General features: G+C 41.7%; 1 protein-coding gene across 1 annotated transcript in view; it reads right to left on the bottom strand.

Moving 5' to 3' along the window:
- Positions 1-18,305, bottom strand: part of ITPK1 (inositol-tetrakisphosphate 1-kinase) — a 145,259-nt gene that overhangs the window by 61,555 nt on the left and 65,399 nt on the right. Inside the window, exons 4-5 of the mRNA XM_048307998.1 lie at positions 11,205-11,330; positions 3,370-3,487 (exon numbers count right to left, since the gene is read on the bottom strand). Coding sequence (XP_048163955.1) covers positions 3,370-3,487; positions 11,205-11,330 — 244 coding nt within the window. The remainder of the gene's footprint in view (positions 1-3,369; positions 3,488-11,204; positions 11,331-18,305) is intronic.

The following is an 18,305-nucleotide window of genomic DNA, read 5'->3' as shown; positions in this document are numbered from 1 at the left end:
TTCACCAAACATCATCAAAACTGATCAAGAGCACTTTTATATAAGAAGCAATTCTTCACAGATAAGTAAATAAAGCAATACAACTGCTGAGAGAACAACTGTGAGACCAAAAAAATCAATTCAGTGATTTATTTCAACATAGATCTGACAGCTATATAGGACACTAGCTGGGAATGCAACCTTTATTTTTTCAAATCTTTTTTTTAAAAGATTCAGAAGCACAGGTTGCAGAATAACTAGCTCTTTTAGAGCTTGCACTCAAAATAACAGAGACCTGGAAAAAGAGTAAGCCATAGCCCCAGTCAGACTATTGATTCCAAAATAGAATCCATTAAAATCAAAGTTAAAATATCTCTTAAAGCTTTTTTTTTTTTTTTCCCCCAGAAGAGAGTGCTACTTCCTTCCAAGGGAGATATCACTACCTATACTGAATAAAGCAACAATCTGCAAACCACCTCAGCACTGCTAGTAGCACGCTAGCACAGTGGGTTCAAGGTGAATCCTGGAGCACATCTCTCAGAGAGGTTATGCAGTCTCCATCTGTGGAGAAACACAAAAACCACTGGACATGGACCTGAGGAACTGCTCTAGAGATTCTGCTTTGAGCAGGGAGTTGGACTGTATATTCCCAAGAGGCCTTTTCCAACTTCAGTGATTAGGCAAGTCTGTGAACCTTCTATTTCCACAAGGACTGAGTGGTTACTAGGTCAGACTAGGACATAGAAAGCCCAGGTTCAACCCCGTGCTTTCCCTCAGACTACTGGTACAATTCTGGCCTAGTTACTAGTCTTCCTCCACCTCGGTTCCTTTAGTGGCCACAGAGTGGTAGCAGAGAAAAGGAGTGTCTCAGCCACCCATTCTCAGGAGGCTGGATCAAAGTACTTATCACTCAGACACTTGACTCCAGAAAGAGCAAGATACGGGACTTTCAGAAAGCCTAACAATGTCCACGTACCCAGTTTAGACACTTCAAATAGGGATTCCCTTTTTCAGGAAGCATGGAGAATTCTGTGTCAAAAGGACAGTGACTTGGACATCTGAAAAATAATGTGAGTTAAAATCAAGCTGTTTATAGACCATGGGGCCCTACTGCTGCAGAATACAGTCACCTCAGCAGAGCATGTGGTCACCCTCTCTTTAAGCCAACTGGTGCAAATCTTCAGTTTTCCAGTTGTTGTAAAGTCTACAGCATTGAAATAAAGTGTAAACTGAGAATCATAAATAAAGATTATGCTTCATTTATAGTTACTTTCAAACATAATTCAAATAGAGGCAATAATCACTGAAATCCAAAACTGGTCTGTAAATAAAAACTGAATTTTCTTTTGAAAGACTTTGAACAGCAGAAGGCTTCTCCTTACATACATACTCAACCCCCCTGAGTTTACAACACTCCTTTGGAAGAGATAATCCCTTGCACTGAACTTAACCCATCACATTAATTTTGTATCCTGGGATAAAAAGAGCTCTCTAGTTACAGCTAAAGACTAGGATATTATTTTCTTAGTAGTTACGTCCATAATGAAATTCCAGAACAATAAAGATGTGGCTCCTAAAAGTTCATGCTATTCACAGATGTATTACTTCTTGTTTGAGTTTTCCAAGTGCTCATGGCCTTGGGATATGAGATGGCAGCCACAACAGAGAAAACATAACTTAGCAGGTGAAAATAAGGAAGTGGGGGGAAAACCCACAGCACTGTCTAGAGTGGTGTAACTTTTCTCTTACTGCACATCATCATGTGCAGGAATAGAGAGGCTGATCTACTTAGGCCAGAACAAGAAGACAATTATTCATCTCTCCTGAGATTTCCGCTGCTAAATATGGAGTTGGTTCAAGGTCTTGGTCATGATATTTCTGATTATGAGACAGAAATAAGATGAGACTAGGGAGAAAAGTGCCAGGGGGAGGGAGACACAGGGTCAGGGGAAATATGGTCACCAAACACTGCAGCAGCCAGTGACAACAGCTAACGCCATTCTTTACTTAATTCCTCAACTTTATTAATAGCTTCTTTTAAATTCAGTTTTACCTGAATACAAATTTCCTTTTTCCTTTTCCTCCTTAAGTATTTATTTCTTTTTCTCATCAGTTTGACCAAAGGAGGCTGAAACATGTGGAAGACAAACTACTTGCAAAAACTGGATGCTCTCCCAAACATATTGTTCTCATAAGGATAACAATAGTACTGATAGCAATTTAAGAAAAAAAGAACAAAACCAAACCCTACTGAATCCCTCTGCTTTTAGAACAAAATCCCAACCACTCCCTCAGAGCACAGGTTTCCCTCAGCACCTTTCTCTTACTCACAAACAGCAATAACTACTCCAAAACAAAATCCTTCTAAACTAATCAAGTATTTTCTCCCTAAGAGATTCCAAAAGACAAGTGAGAGTGCTGTGAATTGGTAGTCTTATTTTTACATAAAGACGGTGCCAGTGGGGCCAGGCAGGTTGTATGCAAATAATATGTCCATAAATCTACAACTATAAAAATACAAATTGCTGAGCTTCTTACCTGCCCATCAAGACAGTGATAACACAATCTCAATGGTATTTCCAATAACACCCCATTAGAACATAGTTCAGAAATGCAATTTCCCCCCATTACAGTCATCTAACATATGAAACAGTTACTTCAGAGCTATTCTAGATTTAAATTCAAAAGCCAATAAATGTTTCAAGAACATGACAACAGCACAAGTAGAAAGGGAATGAAAGACTAACTCAACCCAACAGTTACAATGTTAAAATGAGAAGGTAATAGAATTTTTCAGGTTGAAAAGGCATGACTTCTAAACATGGGAATACAACTCAAATGATACCAATTAAAGGCAATAGTTTATGTCAGGTAACAAGCCAGCACCAGAACTGCATTTATGTTCCTCCTAGCAATTAGCTTGTGCAATAGGCTTCCAATACCTCTCAAAGACCTTAGCTGTATTTACACTTTAATTTCTTTCGGTCCTTTCCAAAAACTATTTTTCTTCTTCTCCCTCCAATTCAGACCTCAGGACTCTTACTACTGCTGAGTTTGTACAGTCATTTCAATTTACCAGCTCACACAAGAAGACAGTGTTTTCCAGAAGATTTCTGAGAGTGCTCACTGTGGTAAATATGCTCCCCATTAAATCCACATCGTATTTTTAATCAGATACAAACCTTCTTTGTGTATATGGAAAAAGAAGAGCACAGAATTCCAGAGGGCAATCCTGTGACACAGGAATGCTTCAGTGTTTTTGCTCCCATGGAGAGACAACGCAAGGGGCCCAAAACCACTACTTCAAAGTTCACATCCAACCTCCAGAAGGAAGCTGCTTCCTTCTCTAGTCATAATGAAAGCCTCCAGGGAGAGCAGATATTGGCCTACCTTGCATGTATGCCTCTATTTGCCGAATTAGCTCATAAGACTTGGATCGGTCCAGAAGTGTACGAATAGCCGGGAGAGGGTCTAGGATAATGGTTTCTGGATGAGCATCAATATACTCCTGCAAAACAATATATAGAAAAAAAACGGCATTAGGTTGGCTGAAGAGTGTAGAAAAATATGAGAAGAGAAAATAATGGGGAAGAGAATAGATAATGTTAAAAACCTCGAAGTCCAGCTTCTCTTCAAGGGGAGCCAAATGGACTTTGGCAACGCAGAAAGTGACCAGACAGTCAAAACACTGACACTTGAACTAAACGCAAATGTGACAGCTAACTGGTTTAGATGGCAAATTCCTCCTGTAGACACTATCGGTACCAAAACCCATGCTGCAACCACATTACCTCACAAGGGAGCCAGTGGCAAAGTGCCATAGTAAGAGCTGTGAGCAGGGCTGAGAAAAGCCATTAGGGGAAGAAAGATGGCACACAGCTATCTTGGGGTCAGCCTTGCATTCAATTTCTACATGTGAACCTCACAACTATCTGAACTAGGCTCAGAAATACATCTGGGTTCTTTTATGTCGTTATTATTGCTGTCCTCTAGCTGGGCTGAAGACAGTGTTAAGGGCTGGATGATAAGGGCTGAAATTTTTTTTGGCAGAGCTGAAGAGATTGTTGCTTCACTGTGTCTTCATTGCTTGCTACTTCTCTATGTTCATACTCTCCTTTTCTGACTACAAGAACAAAGCAAAGTTAATGACCTCATGGATCTTCATCTTGGGAACTCAATTCCCCATTTACTGAGGTCATAACCGCACTACTGCATCTTGGCCATGAACACAGACACAGCTGCCAGGTATTGGCCTTGCAAACCCAACAAAACTTCCTTCTGTTTCTTAGAACAGGAGCTGAGTTTCTTCATCATTACCCCAACCTGGCTCTATAAAGTCAATGGAAACATGCATCCATCTTACTCTATTCAAAATCAGACAAATATACCCAAAGTTAGCATCTCTCTTTGTTTTACCCAACTTCCCAAAGCCATCCTAATGTTTCCACTTACTTCTTTAAATACCCATTCATACAAATGCTGCTGCAATTAATGGACTTCCACAAAGTTCTACTTCATTTAAATTGACTATTTCAAAGAAGAAAACATATTACAAAAGATACTTCAGAGTATGACAAGGTGGCCTCAGGAGATGCACTTTGCTGGAGAGAAAAGAATGGCATAATCTATTCTCAGAAAGTGATTTTGCTCCAGATACTAACTGGGGATGCAGACTTCTCCACCCTAGCACTGGCAAACTGTTGCCTTCTGGTGACTACATAGTCTGAGCTGATGGCGGGTAAAAGGAGATTATTCATTTGAGGTTAAGAGGATCCAGCACTGAGGTTTAAAGAACCTACTGCATCACCCACAAGACACAAGCAGCTTTCTTTCACAGTGCATTAGGCACCCCTCAGTGGCAATACTCTGTGTCTGACGTATTTAGTAATCCCTGCAGAACACAAAAAATGAATTCCCCAAAGATACGTTCAACCTTGCTGCCTCATGGGAAAAGTAAGGGACAGCCTTTTGCACAGCTGGTCATCAAGACTGTCAGACCCAGGTCTCACCCTGCAGTACAGCCTGGATAAAACGCCTCATCAGCTCAGTGGAGCAGAAGCTGGGTTCATTTCCAGTCACTAAAGCCCAGAACATACACTTTTCATGAGTCTGCTGCCCCTAGTACTTCCAGAGTCTTAAGCAGAGCAATCAGCTTTCAAATAGTATCATATTACCGAATGCCTCTTAGACACCCACACATGTTTATGCATACGTGCCCTGTATGCAGCACCTAAAAGACACCCTGTGGAGCTAGCATGATCCAGTGATTATGGTATTAGCTTGAACTTGCTGATAGTGAAACTGTACTTGAGTATCTCAACATCTCCAGAGTGTAACAAGACAGCTCTTTTAGTCCCTCTGTGCCTCCATTTAAAAGACAGGGAGTTACCACACTCTTCTGTGTGAACACTGTGTCTTCCCCAGCACACTGAGGATGAGCTCCTGACAGGGCAGCAGGGAAGCACAGCACCCAGACTGAACATCTCACAGCTCTGAAACGTGGCCTCAGCAGAGCTCTGGCAGCAAGTGTCCTGCAGCACTTCTGTTGTGTGTACAAGCTCTTCCTTTTGCACTGTGGCGACCACCCGTCCGCCTCTGGTTCCACTTTGACTTCAAGATCCCCAGACTTCCATCCTGGCCCAGCCCCTACTCTGCACATACTAATCCTTCCCCTCACACATACATTCCTCCAGTCTTTGGACTCCATTGCCTTTAACGCCCTCCAAAGAGGGAATGATTTTTCCATCTCTTAGCTCCTTGTGTACCTTCCCGAATTTTCCTGATGCTCACATCAGCATTGAGAACTATCCTTGCTTCTCTGGGATTCATGTATTCTACTTGTTAATTTGGCTCACATTACTCTAAGTATTTCCAGATGGAGTCTGGCTTTTTTATGCTTTCTGTAAGGGAAGAGTGCTTTATTTCTAATGATAATAGCTCTAAACCGTATTAAAAGATCATCCAAGCAGTAAGCTTGCTACAGCATAACAAAGTTTAACAGGAATAAAGGCACAATCTCAAGGCCATTCTATACCAGTCAACATGTCAAGAGAAAGGAGCATCTAAGATGACTTTCCAGTGCCTGATTTCTCATCCTGTTGCCTTAAGGAGCCTCCAAAAAGCTCTGTAAGGCAAACATGAAATAACTGATGAAGATGAAGGAGGTGGGAGTGGTTTTCCAAAAGCCATTTAGACTCTGAAGGACTTTAAGAAACTACTCTAATGTCAAGAAGAACTGCACTGAGTAAAAGGCAACAGCCCCTTCAAACACACAAAGGCTTTTGAGCTTTGAGCAAATGAGCTTTCTTTACAAAACAAAGACATTTCTCAGCATTAAATCTGTGTCAGGTGCTATTCTCCAACTCTTCTCCATTCGCAGGCCTAGGCACTCGGACAGCCAGAGAGCACAGGAATGGCAAAACTCAGAGCAGGGCAGTGAAGATCTGTGTCATCTAAGGAAAGGAAAGGGCTAGAAACTTAAGTGTCTCCTAGAGCTAATCTGGGGACAGGCCACACATCTCTCCTTTTAACTGAATCCAGAACCAGCTTCCCCTTTGAAGCACAGGACTCTAAATGCAGAACAAGGTCAGCGTACTTGTATGTGTCCTTTCTGTTTGAACACAGCTAGAGATGAACTGCAGAAGCTGTGCAGGGGACAGGAGCATCAAAATGCACTCAAGTCCTCAGAACTCTGCATCTCTTCTCAATGCTGTTCATTGCTTGGATTTCCATCACAAAGCATTAACTCTGCACTCAAAAACAAACCCATCCAGTTGCACCAGGATCCCCAAAGCAAATCATCCAGCTTCCCCTTGGGCCTGTAGGCTGCCCGCACTTTCCCAGTCTCCCACATGTCTCACCAGTACATCAGCAGCACACGCAAAAGAAAGTTTCAATACCCATGCATGGAAAACTACTTTAAATAAGTAATTAAAAAATCTGAACCTTACACCAATTCCCTACAAGAGGAAATTACAATAAGAAAAGTCAATTTTGTTAGTTTCACAGGAACATTATGGTAGCTGATGTGAGACCTTTCATAAACTTTGATTCTTTACTAGAAACTGCTCCACACTCAGACATCATGTATTACAAACATACTCAGTTTTCAAAGCCATATACTTTGTCTAGAAGGCAGGAACTGGGATAGTTTGGTTTTCTTTCTTACCAAGAAGGCAGAACTGTAGCACCAGTAAGTGACCTGTGAAGATCACTTAACAGACTGGAAAACCCTTGGTGCAGCCTAAGTAACAGCGCTCCAGTGGCACAGAAGGACTCCACTACCAGAAATACAGATCTGGATAAACATGAAGGGTTTCTGCCTAATTATTTTGAAAGCAGGTGAGGTACTATAGAAATGAACTTGAAAATGAAGCAGTTGAAGGAGGAAAAGAGAAACACTGAAGCCAGGAGAGAGCTTTCAGTACAGCACAACCTTTCAACTTCGAACGTTCAAATCTTCTCTCATCCTTCTAGCAAAACAACTCTGCTCTCCACTTCAGTGGATTTACTGAAGACTGATATCCAACAGCAGACTCCAACCACCCAGGCAACAATGTGGAAGATATTTAGGCTTTCCAACAATAGATTGAAAGGGCTCTGTCCTTGGGCTGCAGTTCAGCTTGACCCAGACAACATCTATGTTTTCCTCTTTCTAATCTTTGACATAATAAAAGCAAACAAGAAGAAACAAGGACTTTTAGGAGATCTTCCTTTGTTTGTATTCCAGGCCTGATGTTAAATCATGCTTTGTACCAGCCCCATTCCTGGCAGAAGGCCAGCAATGAAACTTGAAATCAAAAAGAGACCAAATATTTCATGTTCCCTATTAAATACCTCTGGATATAACCCAGCAATTTAAAAAAAAATACTTTCCTTGAAAAGCCTGTGTATAGATGAGAATGGAGTTGCTTGTCATTTTACCCAAGAAAGGTAGCTAATGATTTTTTAAAAAATATTTTAACAGAAAGTTGATACAGTATCTACTGCAAATAATAAGTCATTAGATGATAAGAGAGATTCACTGATTCATTGACTTGCTTTTATTACTAAGTAATAAAACTTATATAAATCTTTTGTTTAATATTAAACAAAGTTCCATAAAAAAATATTCCAAAAGAAAACAAGTAAGCAAAAGAAACAATAACGCCATTTGGATTTGTGTTTTCCCACATACAGAAACATGACAATGACCGCTTGTAAAAACAGGACAACATTTTCCAAGGGAGAAACAGATGTAAAGACAAGCCTGTCTAAAGAGTTTGCATCAGATTCAGACTTAGTTCTGACTAAGCTGAGTTCTAACTCAGCTGCACTGTTTAGCCTTCAGAAGTCCACTGCTGCTTCATCTTGCAAATACCTACCCACGGGAAGCTATCCTGACACCTAGCACTCAAATGACAAATTTTCAGTTAAGTTTGCTGTTTATGAGGCTCTTCCAACAAATTTAAGACATTATTTTTTAAATGGGTAAAGCACAGCCTGTGAATTCAGGTGCAAATAAACCATTTCAATTTTGTATTAATGTGTCCCCCCAGTTAGAAAATAATTACTAAGACATAATAGTTTCCTTTGGTTTTTTTGCTTGCATTTTCCCAGCTGAGAAGTCCCCTACCTCCTTCCCTTCAAAAACATCTCCCTAATTTTCCTTCCTCTGAGTCCCAAACCCTTCTAAGAAAGCTTCTCAATCAAGATTAGAAGAGCCCATCCTGGACAACTCCAGAGTAAGAGAGTCAAGAGCTGAAGTGCAGCAGGGAAGGAGACATTTTAAATTTTCATCAACCTGATAGCAGAAGTCTAGGCATAAAATCTGCATCTGATCTTTTTATGTAGACTAATGCAAAGAGAACCTGTTCAGAGAAAGCTCTGAAAGACAAATTAATAACCCTATTGATTTTCCATCATTCAAGCCATCATTTTGAATGCAATATGAAGTGGCAATGAATGAAGCTACTCAAGGCCCAGTACAGCTATGACAGGCAGGATTTTGCTCTAATGAAAGCATAACAAAGATTCCCCAATGCCTTACATGAGCCAAAACATACTCAGTTTTCAAAGCCATATACTTTGTCTAGAAGGCAGGAACTGGGGTAGTTGGTTTTCTTTCTTACCAAGAAGGCAGGAACTGTAGCACCAGTAAGTTAAAAGCACCCTGGGGACTCTGCCTCTTCACCTGACTTCCCTCCATGTACTTCTGGTCAAGAAGGAACCACTGAGCACTATAACCAATTTTTACAGTTAACCAATTACCTGTGTTCAATCAGTCCAGCCCTGTGTTACAGTGGGTAGGAAGGGAAACTGATCATCATCTCTAAAAACAATCATCATCCCCAAAATAAGGATTTGAGTGTCCTAGAAAGCAAATAGAAATAGTTCTCCACTTTTCATCTCATGCACTACACTAGGTGCTGCATGCAGTCTTTGTTTTGGCTTTGGATGAGATCACTAGGCATTCATCACTGATTTTCAGTGCAGTGGGGAACAGTTTGCACCCACCAATATTCTCCTGAGAAACTGCAGTCCATACCACATCCCACTAGCACAAAGACCTCAGAAAGCTCAGCCCTAAAGGTCTTCTGGAGCTAAAAATCCCCGTCAACAGGCAACTCCTCCGTACCATTTTTGTTTTCCTGTAATGTTTTTTTTCCAAGGCAATTGAAAACAGCCATAAACTGGCATGCCAAGAGGCTTCCTGTTCTATTAGAACTCTCTGCCAGACCCTACAAGGGCTCATCACAGACTCCAGAGAGCAGGGACACAGAGTCATGTAAATATGAAGCCAGTTTCCTCCTTAGCTCTTTGCAGATTAGATGGTCAAGGCCTCTATAACATAGATCTAAAAAAAAGTCATTCTTAAAAAGGTCATAAATATAGTCTGGCAGATCATTCCTCCTCCTGTGGTCAAGGATCCCTTGCTCTCTGCTTCCTGGAAGACTGCTTTATGGAGCCAACAGTAAGACTGCTGCCAGGAATCATCTTGCTGTCACATTTATATTCAATAGCAGGAAAAAAGCATAATGAATTTTGCACTGTTTGGTCTGGTTAAGATCATCAGAACTTTTTCAGTCAACTTAATCAACAATAAGGGAACCACACTATTTCCAAGTGTGTGTAGGTGCCAGAAATACCACAGTGCTTATATAACACCTCGCTCGTGCAAATAGCTTTCTTGCAAGGGGTCATTTTACATTTTCCAGGTTGGTCATTGATTTTAGTTTTAAAAACTCAAAACAACAACCCTATCCCACACACTTTATACAAAAGTATTCTTACAATTTCTTTTTCTTAGGGAATATGCTTCTCTTAATTTCTAATGATTTTCAATATCGTAAAAATAATACAGGACAGATGCAGACAGGCAGCAACTTCCAGATAGTTTCTGTCCTGGACTCGAAATTACATGAGAGTATAATCTAAAAATGCATTTTGGTGGGTAATTCAACACAGAAAGGCCTGTGCTCTGCCCCACTGGTTCCTAGTTATATGTTTTACTACTGTGGAAGTTTCCTGCATGCCAGTGATGTGGCACAACTTGGCCTCCTGCAGAAGAAAAAGCTTAAGGCCTTACTTTATTGGAGAGAGGATACCATTCAGATGCCTGCTCACAGGGGCCCTACCCTCTATCTTATCCTCTGTCTTCCAAAACCGAAAAGGTTGGAAGGTACCGGGAGAGAATCTTTTTCTAATGAATGAGTTTTGAAGACACTTTTTCTTTGGGAAAACAGTTCTCTGTACCACTACACCTTGCATATTTCTGACCTTCAATGTAAACCTGAGGGAAAAAAAAATTAATACAACACGATTTTCAGCACTAGAGGACAGAGTCTCTCATAGTAATCTTGATGTTACAGAAATTAGCATTCCAGGAACTGGGAAGACTAAACAGAACTGGGCCAAATTCAGTGGCTTCTGTCATGGAGAGATACACATAAAGTGCTCGGCAAACACCTGTTCCTCTTCGTGAGCAGCACTAAGACTCTTGAAATGACATAAGAACATTTGGTGGGAAACCAGTTCTAACTAACCTTACTGATACAACACAAAACCTTCCCAGGGTGCAAGTCCATTTTAAACTGACAAAACTATTTTTGCTGGGCTATCAGTAGCAAGGCAGCAGCATGCCAGACAGCTTTTCTCATCAAACCCCTACAAACTGCAAAGTAATCAGACTGAATTTGCTGCACTAAATTCATCCTCTTGCTTGAAATGCAGAAAGAACCACCTACCTGGAACCTCTGAACCAACTCCAATGACTGGCTGTCATTCTGGTCTGCTTCAAGGATTACATCTGTCAGTTTATGTATGATCACATCCAAAGGGCCCTGATCTTCAATGGGTTTGGTGAGGTCAAGCTGAAGAAACCAGAGAGAAACATTTTATTAATATATGGGGGATCCAAACTCTTGTCCCTGCCACCATCCGAGGTGTTGCTGCAACACAGAAGGCATTTACTTTACGCAGTGCCTTTGTTTTGGTATGTTATCCAAATCCCTGAGCATTTACACTTCACTTAATGTCAGAAAACTTTACTCAGACACTTATGTCTCAGCAGCATAGCTCTAATTCCATGAAAAAGCAGTGAAGTCACCAGCAAGTACCCTCCATCCAAACACCTTCCTGTTCCTCTCCACCCTAAGCCAACATACGCCTCCTCAGCTCAGTTTCCCGGTACACTCACATACATACAAAAGGAATGAGCCAACAAAGATTAACACCACTAATAAAAGGAAAGTCTGCTATGCCCTTTGCCCACTGGGATTGCACAAAACAGCGCCCAGGAAAGGAAAAAAGGTAACACAAAAGCAAGTGACTCAGGATCTGTGGAAATTCACCTGCTACTGAAACAGCTATTTAGCTGGTAAGGAGGGGTGCAGCTCCTAGACACTCCCAACAGCAGACTTTGGCTGGAGGCAAAGATTTGGGGTGGGGTGTGCAGAAAGCCTGCTCCAGACAGCACAGGAAGGCATGAAAATGGTGGCAATGTGTTAGAGGGCTTGGTTCTAGTACCAAAACAGGGTTCAAGAGCAGAGGAACGACCTGCACTGGAAAAGGATTGAGGAATTTTCTCTTGATGAAATATTAATGCAAAGAAGCCTACTGGACCTGATGGGATGCATGCGAAGAATCCTAAGAGAGCGGGCCAGTGTGAGGGCTTGGATTTATCAGGATATAAATCAAAACTATGGATATTCCAACTAAATCAGGAAGGGCAGTCTGGTTACAGCAGAGTCCCACAGAGGTAGTGGGATCTCCATTCTTCAAGGTTTTCAACACCTGACTGGGCAAAGCCCTAAGCAACTTAGTCTAAATTTAATGCCAAATCTGCTTTGATGAAGATGATGCATTTCAGACCCCTAAGATGCTCGTGAAACCTAATGATCCCATGAAGCTATTTACCAGATTTAACATTAGTTCAGTGTAAGTGCCAGAACTGGCTCATGTTCTAGACAACACACCAGGCTGCTCACAGCACAGAAGCTGTGAGATTCAATTCAACCAATTGTCAGACCTGCTGCATTAATGACAACTTAACCTTGTAAACATCAAACCAGGAACATCTCTGAGAGGAAAGATGGATGTGTGCTTACTAAACTAAAATTAGCATCTGATTTTACCTGCATGAGCCTTTCTATTGCTGCTTTCTTTTTTATTCAACTCTGGTAAAGAAGGGTATGGGAGGCACAGGAGGGAGAGGAAGAGGCTGGGCAGAAGAGGCTGCTGATGATGCTGTTTTCTGTCTTGTTAGCTTGAGTTTTGTCCTACTAAAATCTCCCACCCTACAGAAATGACCCTGCTTTGAATTAAGGAGTGAGTGCTTTAAAGAAGGTAAAGATAAGACAAGATAAAACCAATAAAATGAAACCAGCAGAGATCTATCAGCCTTATACTAATTTGCTAGTTGCTAATGTAACCGATCCACAGAGCTGAATTGCTTTTCTTGTGTAGGCTCTCTTATCTGGGCCAGGCTTCCCCGAGCAGAATAACTGAAGTTACCTATGGCACAAAAGCAAATTGAAAGCCTGCCATTTCCTCCCTCAGAGACCACCTTTGCTTGCCCATTACTATATGCTCCTACTAACAGTTATGGGTTGGGGCCCTTTGACGTCCTCATGCAGATTCCAATACAACTGGAAAACAGTTTTTGTGTCTCTCTTCGGAGGAGACGAACAGAGGCACCGCTCACAGGTGGGCAGCCACTCCTGACAAGCCGTGGTAGAGGCCAACAGGACAGACTTGGCATGGATGCTCAGGGACAGGTAAGCTGTGGCCAGGTGAGGCAGTCCACAGAAGGTTTGGCTGTACTGACATGTTTTCACTCTCACAAGTAGTGCAGCACAAAAGCTAAGGGACAGCCTAAGGGTCTGCAAAATGAAGTGAACTGCAGCTTGGCTAAAGGACACGGGAGGAGATAATTAACTTCTGTAACCAAGTTCCAGAAAAATCAGTTAATATCCTTAAAAGAAATCTCAGATGACCACACTGCTTCTTCTGATTTTTTTCCATCTGCCTATCACATCTGGAAGGAAATAGCAAAACAAAGGGTTCATTTAACTAGGTCAGAAAGTTCCCAGTTGCCAAGGTACAAAATTCTGAATTAATCCATTTTCAGGACTTGCAGTTTGAAAAATGGTAAGAAGCAAATAAGTACTTGAAATTGGTTACCCCTCTACATTCTTCCCGAACTTTCAGCTCAATCTGCACAGAAACATTCAGAAAACAAGAAAACAGTCCTCCCTTTCAGCCTTGACCCAAGAATAGAAGTAAGCTTTCAAGGCATATCCAGGCATTTCCAGCACAGTGTTTTCCAGAAGCATAACATATCTGGGCAAGATAACTTCTTCACAACAGTTATACAAGCTAAACACAACGGGCATATTTTGAGAATGAAACCAAATGCACCTACTTTGCACACTGGAAAGCATTAAAAAGGCTCCCCATTAACAGTGTTTTCCTTCCCCTTCACCGGTAAAGCAATGTGAGAAACGACAGCATGATAAAGCAGCTTGTCTGGAAGGAAGTTCAGTGACCACTTCAATTGCCTCAACAAGGACAGCAGGTACATTTCAGCCACAAAAACCTTCAAAATTTCATCCAGTATTTTGTGGATTGGAGGATCAAACAATTTGCAAAAAAATACGTTCTCTATGTTTAGAGCCATGCTGCAGAAAACAAATATTCCGGGGCTATGTGGAATTTGGAAGAGATTCACCTTCCTTTTATGCACTCAGAAAAAAAAAAAAAAAAAAAGTAAAAGCAGGAGGAAAAAAAAGATTTGAGAAGGTAAAAAGAAGCCTTTTCAAGTGGAGTATCAGACCCAAAAAGAAGTCGGTGAAAGCAAAGTACAAAATTTCTGATGGCCCTCTGCTGAGACAAACACTGATTCACTGTTTGTCATCAGCTGGAATTTGAGCCCTCCTACTTCCCTTCCCTTTCAGCATCTCTCGCTCCAAATGATCTCTGCATTTGACATGATCAATTGTTTTCATGGTTTCATGGTATTGGTTTCATGGCATTGTCACTTACCACCAAAACCCAGTAAAAGTCAGGTGCATGACATGCAAGAGAGCGTCAAAGCCGTACACAGTAAATGTACACGGCGTGGATGTGACATGGACGGGTGCACTGTCTCTGCGTAAAAGCTGTCGGGATGGCCAGGACCAGAGAGTGGTGGTGAATGGAGTTAAATCCAGTGGGCAACTGGTCATACCTGGTGTTTACCACGGCTCAATACTGGGGCCAGTGCTGCTCAATGTCTTTATCAAAGATCTGGACAAGGGCATCGAGTGAACCCTCAGTCAGTTTGCAGTTCAAACCAAGCTGGGCAGGAGTGTTGACCTCCTAAAGGGCAGGAAGGCTCTGCAGGGTGATCTGGACAGGCTGGTCCATGGGCTGAGACCAACTGTATGAGGTCAACAAAGCCAAGGGCCAGGTCCTGCACTGGGGTCACAACAACCCTGCAGAGCACGACAGGCTGGGGGCAGAGTGGCTGAAAAGTTGCCTGATAGAAAAGGGCCTGGGGATGCCATTTGACAGCAGCTGAACATGAGCCAGCTGTGCCCAGGTGGCCAAGAAGGCCAGTGGCATCCTGGCATTCTGTGTCAGCAATAGTGTGGCCAGCAGGACCACGGCAGGAACTGTCCCCCTGTACTTGGCACTGGTGTTGCCACACCTCAAATCCTGTGTTCAGGTCTGGGCCCCTCATGACAAGAAAGACATTGAGGCTTTGGAACATTTCCAGAGAAGGGCAACGGAGCTGGGGAAGGGTCTGGAATATGGTTCTGATGAGGAGTGGCTGAGGGAGCTGGGGGTGTTTAGCCTGGAGAAAAGGAGGCTGAGGGATCATATCTCTCTCTACAACCACCTGAAAGGAGGCTGTAGCCAGGTGGGAGTTGGTCTCTTCTCCCAAGTAACAAGTGATAAGACAAGGGTAATGTCCTAAAATTGCAACAGGGGAGATTTAGATTGCATATTAAGAAAAATTTCTTCACTGAAAGAAGTCAATCATTAGAATAGGTAGCCCAGGGAAGTGGTGGAGTCACCATCCCTGGAGGTATTTAAAAGATGTGTAGATGTGGCACTTGGGCACGTGGTTTATTGATGGCCTTGGCAGTGCTAGGTTAACAGCTGGACTTAATTTTAAGGGTCTTTTCCAAACTAAATGACTATATGGTTTTTATGCCTTTCCTGGTCTTTCAAATCCATATATGGAAGAAACCAACCAGTAGATAAATGCTCTTATCATAGCTGGCTGCAGCCAGCCTGCCCACCTTTTAATAGAAGGATGGGCTGAAAGTTACAAAACGCTCCAAGCTTAGAAACGACAGTCTCTCCCACAGGCTTCCCAGAGAATCCGCTGGAGAACAAGTTACAGGCACGCAGAGCTCTGTCTCTGCCCTCCTCTCCCCTTCCCCCTTCCTCTGTCCTCCAGAAACACACAGCCAGCACATTATCCAAATCATTACAGAGAAGGGCAAAAAATGTTTATTTCCATTAAGTATAATTTGTTTAAAGTTTTGGGGTTGTTTTTCTCCAGAACCCTGGCAATCCATCTGTATTGCAGGGACAGGGTGAGTGCCTGGCGGAATGCCATGGCTCTCCACTGGTCCCAACTGCAAGCCCACACAAATGCATTTCTGGAAGCCGTGTTTAAAAATAAAGCTATGTCCAAGTGGAGAAAATCTGGATTTGTTCACTCAGGGAAAAAAAAACCAAGCCAAACAATTACAAATGCTGGATTTAGGAAAAAGAAATATCATTTATAATAATGATTAAAAATAGTTATGTATTTTTTGTTTTATTCAGTGTTTCCAGTCCATGGTATAATCAGCTATATTTCAGAATCTGCCTGATCAGGATTTATGATTCTGATTTTTTTTGTAAAGCTCTTCTTCCGAAATAGTTTTTGGATTATCATTCACATGAAATGAAGTTTTAATACCAACCTGTTATTTTATCTGAACCAAAGAGAGCTATGTCCACTGCTTTATCCCTGAGGAATGTAGAGTCGATCTCTACATTTCTATTTATCCTCACTTTTCTCTTATTATATTTTCATTAAAAACAAAAAGACTCATACAGCTATTCTTCAAACATTTTGCTCCCATTCTCCAGTCTGCTAACAAACTCCACTCACCAGGATGCTGCTCTAAGTTTTTGCTATGTCTCTTGCTATGTTTTCATTTGATTTGCTGCTAGGAACAGCAGAACAGGAGTGCACGTCCCTTCACAGCAGTCTGTCATGCTGCAGGTGGAAAATGTTCATGAAACTTTCAGCCAAAGGAGGTAAACGAAGGCAGAAGGCAAATCAGAATTCCAAGCCTTCTCACCAGGAAGATAGCATCAAATCATCAGACATTAGCTCAAGTGCTAGAAAACTTAATAAAATGCCACCAAAGGGAAAGAATCCATTCAGCTTTCCAGTAGGGACCTGTCAATGCTCTGCTACACATTTCACAGAATCACAGTCCAAAAATCCCTCTGTGGTAATTTAACCACTCTCCTCCCTGTGAACTGGACATACAACTTCAGCCTGACCTGACTTCTCTTCTCCTTGACTCCTGAGACTGTATACAGAATTTTCTACACAAATCTATTGTATCCTGCTATTCAGACACTCAGTTAAAGCTGTATTGATCCCAAGACATGTGGTGTTTATTTCAATCTTAATTCAGCTTCTTAAACTCCACGGCACGAAACCTTCAGGATTTTAGCCCTCATCTTCCACTCCTGGGGCTATTTTCTACCCTATATTTTCATCACATACATTTATACCAAAAGACTTGTAAAATAAAGCTTCTCAAATTCTTCTCCCAACCCCATCCCCAGTGTTTACATGTGCTGTGCATCAATGCTGAGGAATTCATAATAAAAAAAGTCAAAAGTCACAAGTCACAAGCTCTAGATCAGAAAGCCAAGTCTTCAGAAAGCTGAACCCTGACAACTGATCTATTGGTGGACACTGTTCTCTCCCAAAAAGCTCAAAGAAAGCATCTAAAAATATCTTAAGCACTTCGGAGAGGGAAGGGAAGCAACAAAAATCAATACTGTCAAGTTCACTCTAAAAAGCTTACCTTACTGTAAAAAATAAACAAAAATACAGGTAACATTCTAATTACAGGAGAGAATGTGCTAGCTTTTGAAAGAAAGTGGGGAAATTTCCTGAAAGAAATCAGGGAAACAGTTGTGCATATCCATCCATTCATGTAAGACCTACCTGTGCACAGTGGCAGTGACAGAACAGAATGGCACAGAAGCCTGACTGCTCTTGGGACAAACCAAGGGAAATCCATATGGCCAAGTAAGAGCAGCACATGCTTCTTTCACAAATTAAATCCTTGAGGAGCAGTCCACTCCTGTCCCGTCTCTCCACTAGGACTATACACTCACAAAAGCAGCTGTCAGGTCTGTGCAAGCACAAAACTGACACAAATGATTCCCTGCCAAACCCAATGGAAGGTAATAAAGTATGTATTAGTAAATATTTCCTCATGAGGAAAGACATTATGCTACCTGGCATTTTCAGTTGTATACAGGCTCTCCATAGCTCCTAAAATACCCATGTATTGTAACTAAGAAAAACTTTAGATATCTAAGTGATTTAAGATATTTAAGCTATTTAAGATATTTCAATTTCTCATCTCTCTGTCTGAGAAAGTTATCTGGGTTTTCATCACACCCAGATAGTGCAAGTGTTCAGCACTTGCTGCTGCTAATGGGGCCAAAGGATACCAAAGGATAACATGAACTTCCCTAGGCAACAAACACATTGCAAAGGGCAAACAGGGACTTGACCATCAAAGGGTGTAAAGAAAGAGCAAAAAGTACAC

The sequence above is a fragment of the Corvus hawaiiensis genome, chromosome 6, assembly GCF_020740725.1.
Source record: "Corvus hawaiiensis isolate bCorHaw1 chromosome 6, bCorHaw1.pri.cur, whole genome shotgun sequence".
Taxonomy (NCBI): Eukaryota; Metazoa; Chordata; class Aves; order Passeriformes; family Corvidae; genus Corvus; species Corvus hawaiiensis.
This window is presented reverse-complemented; position numbering and strand designations above follow the sequence as displayed.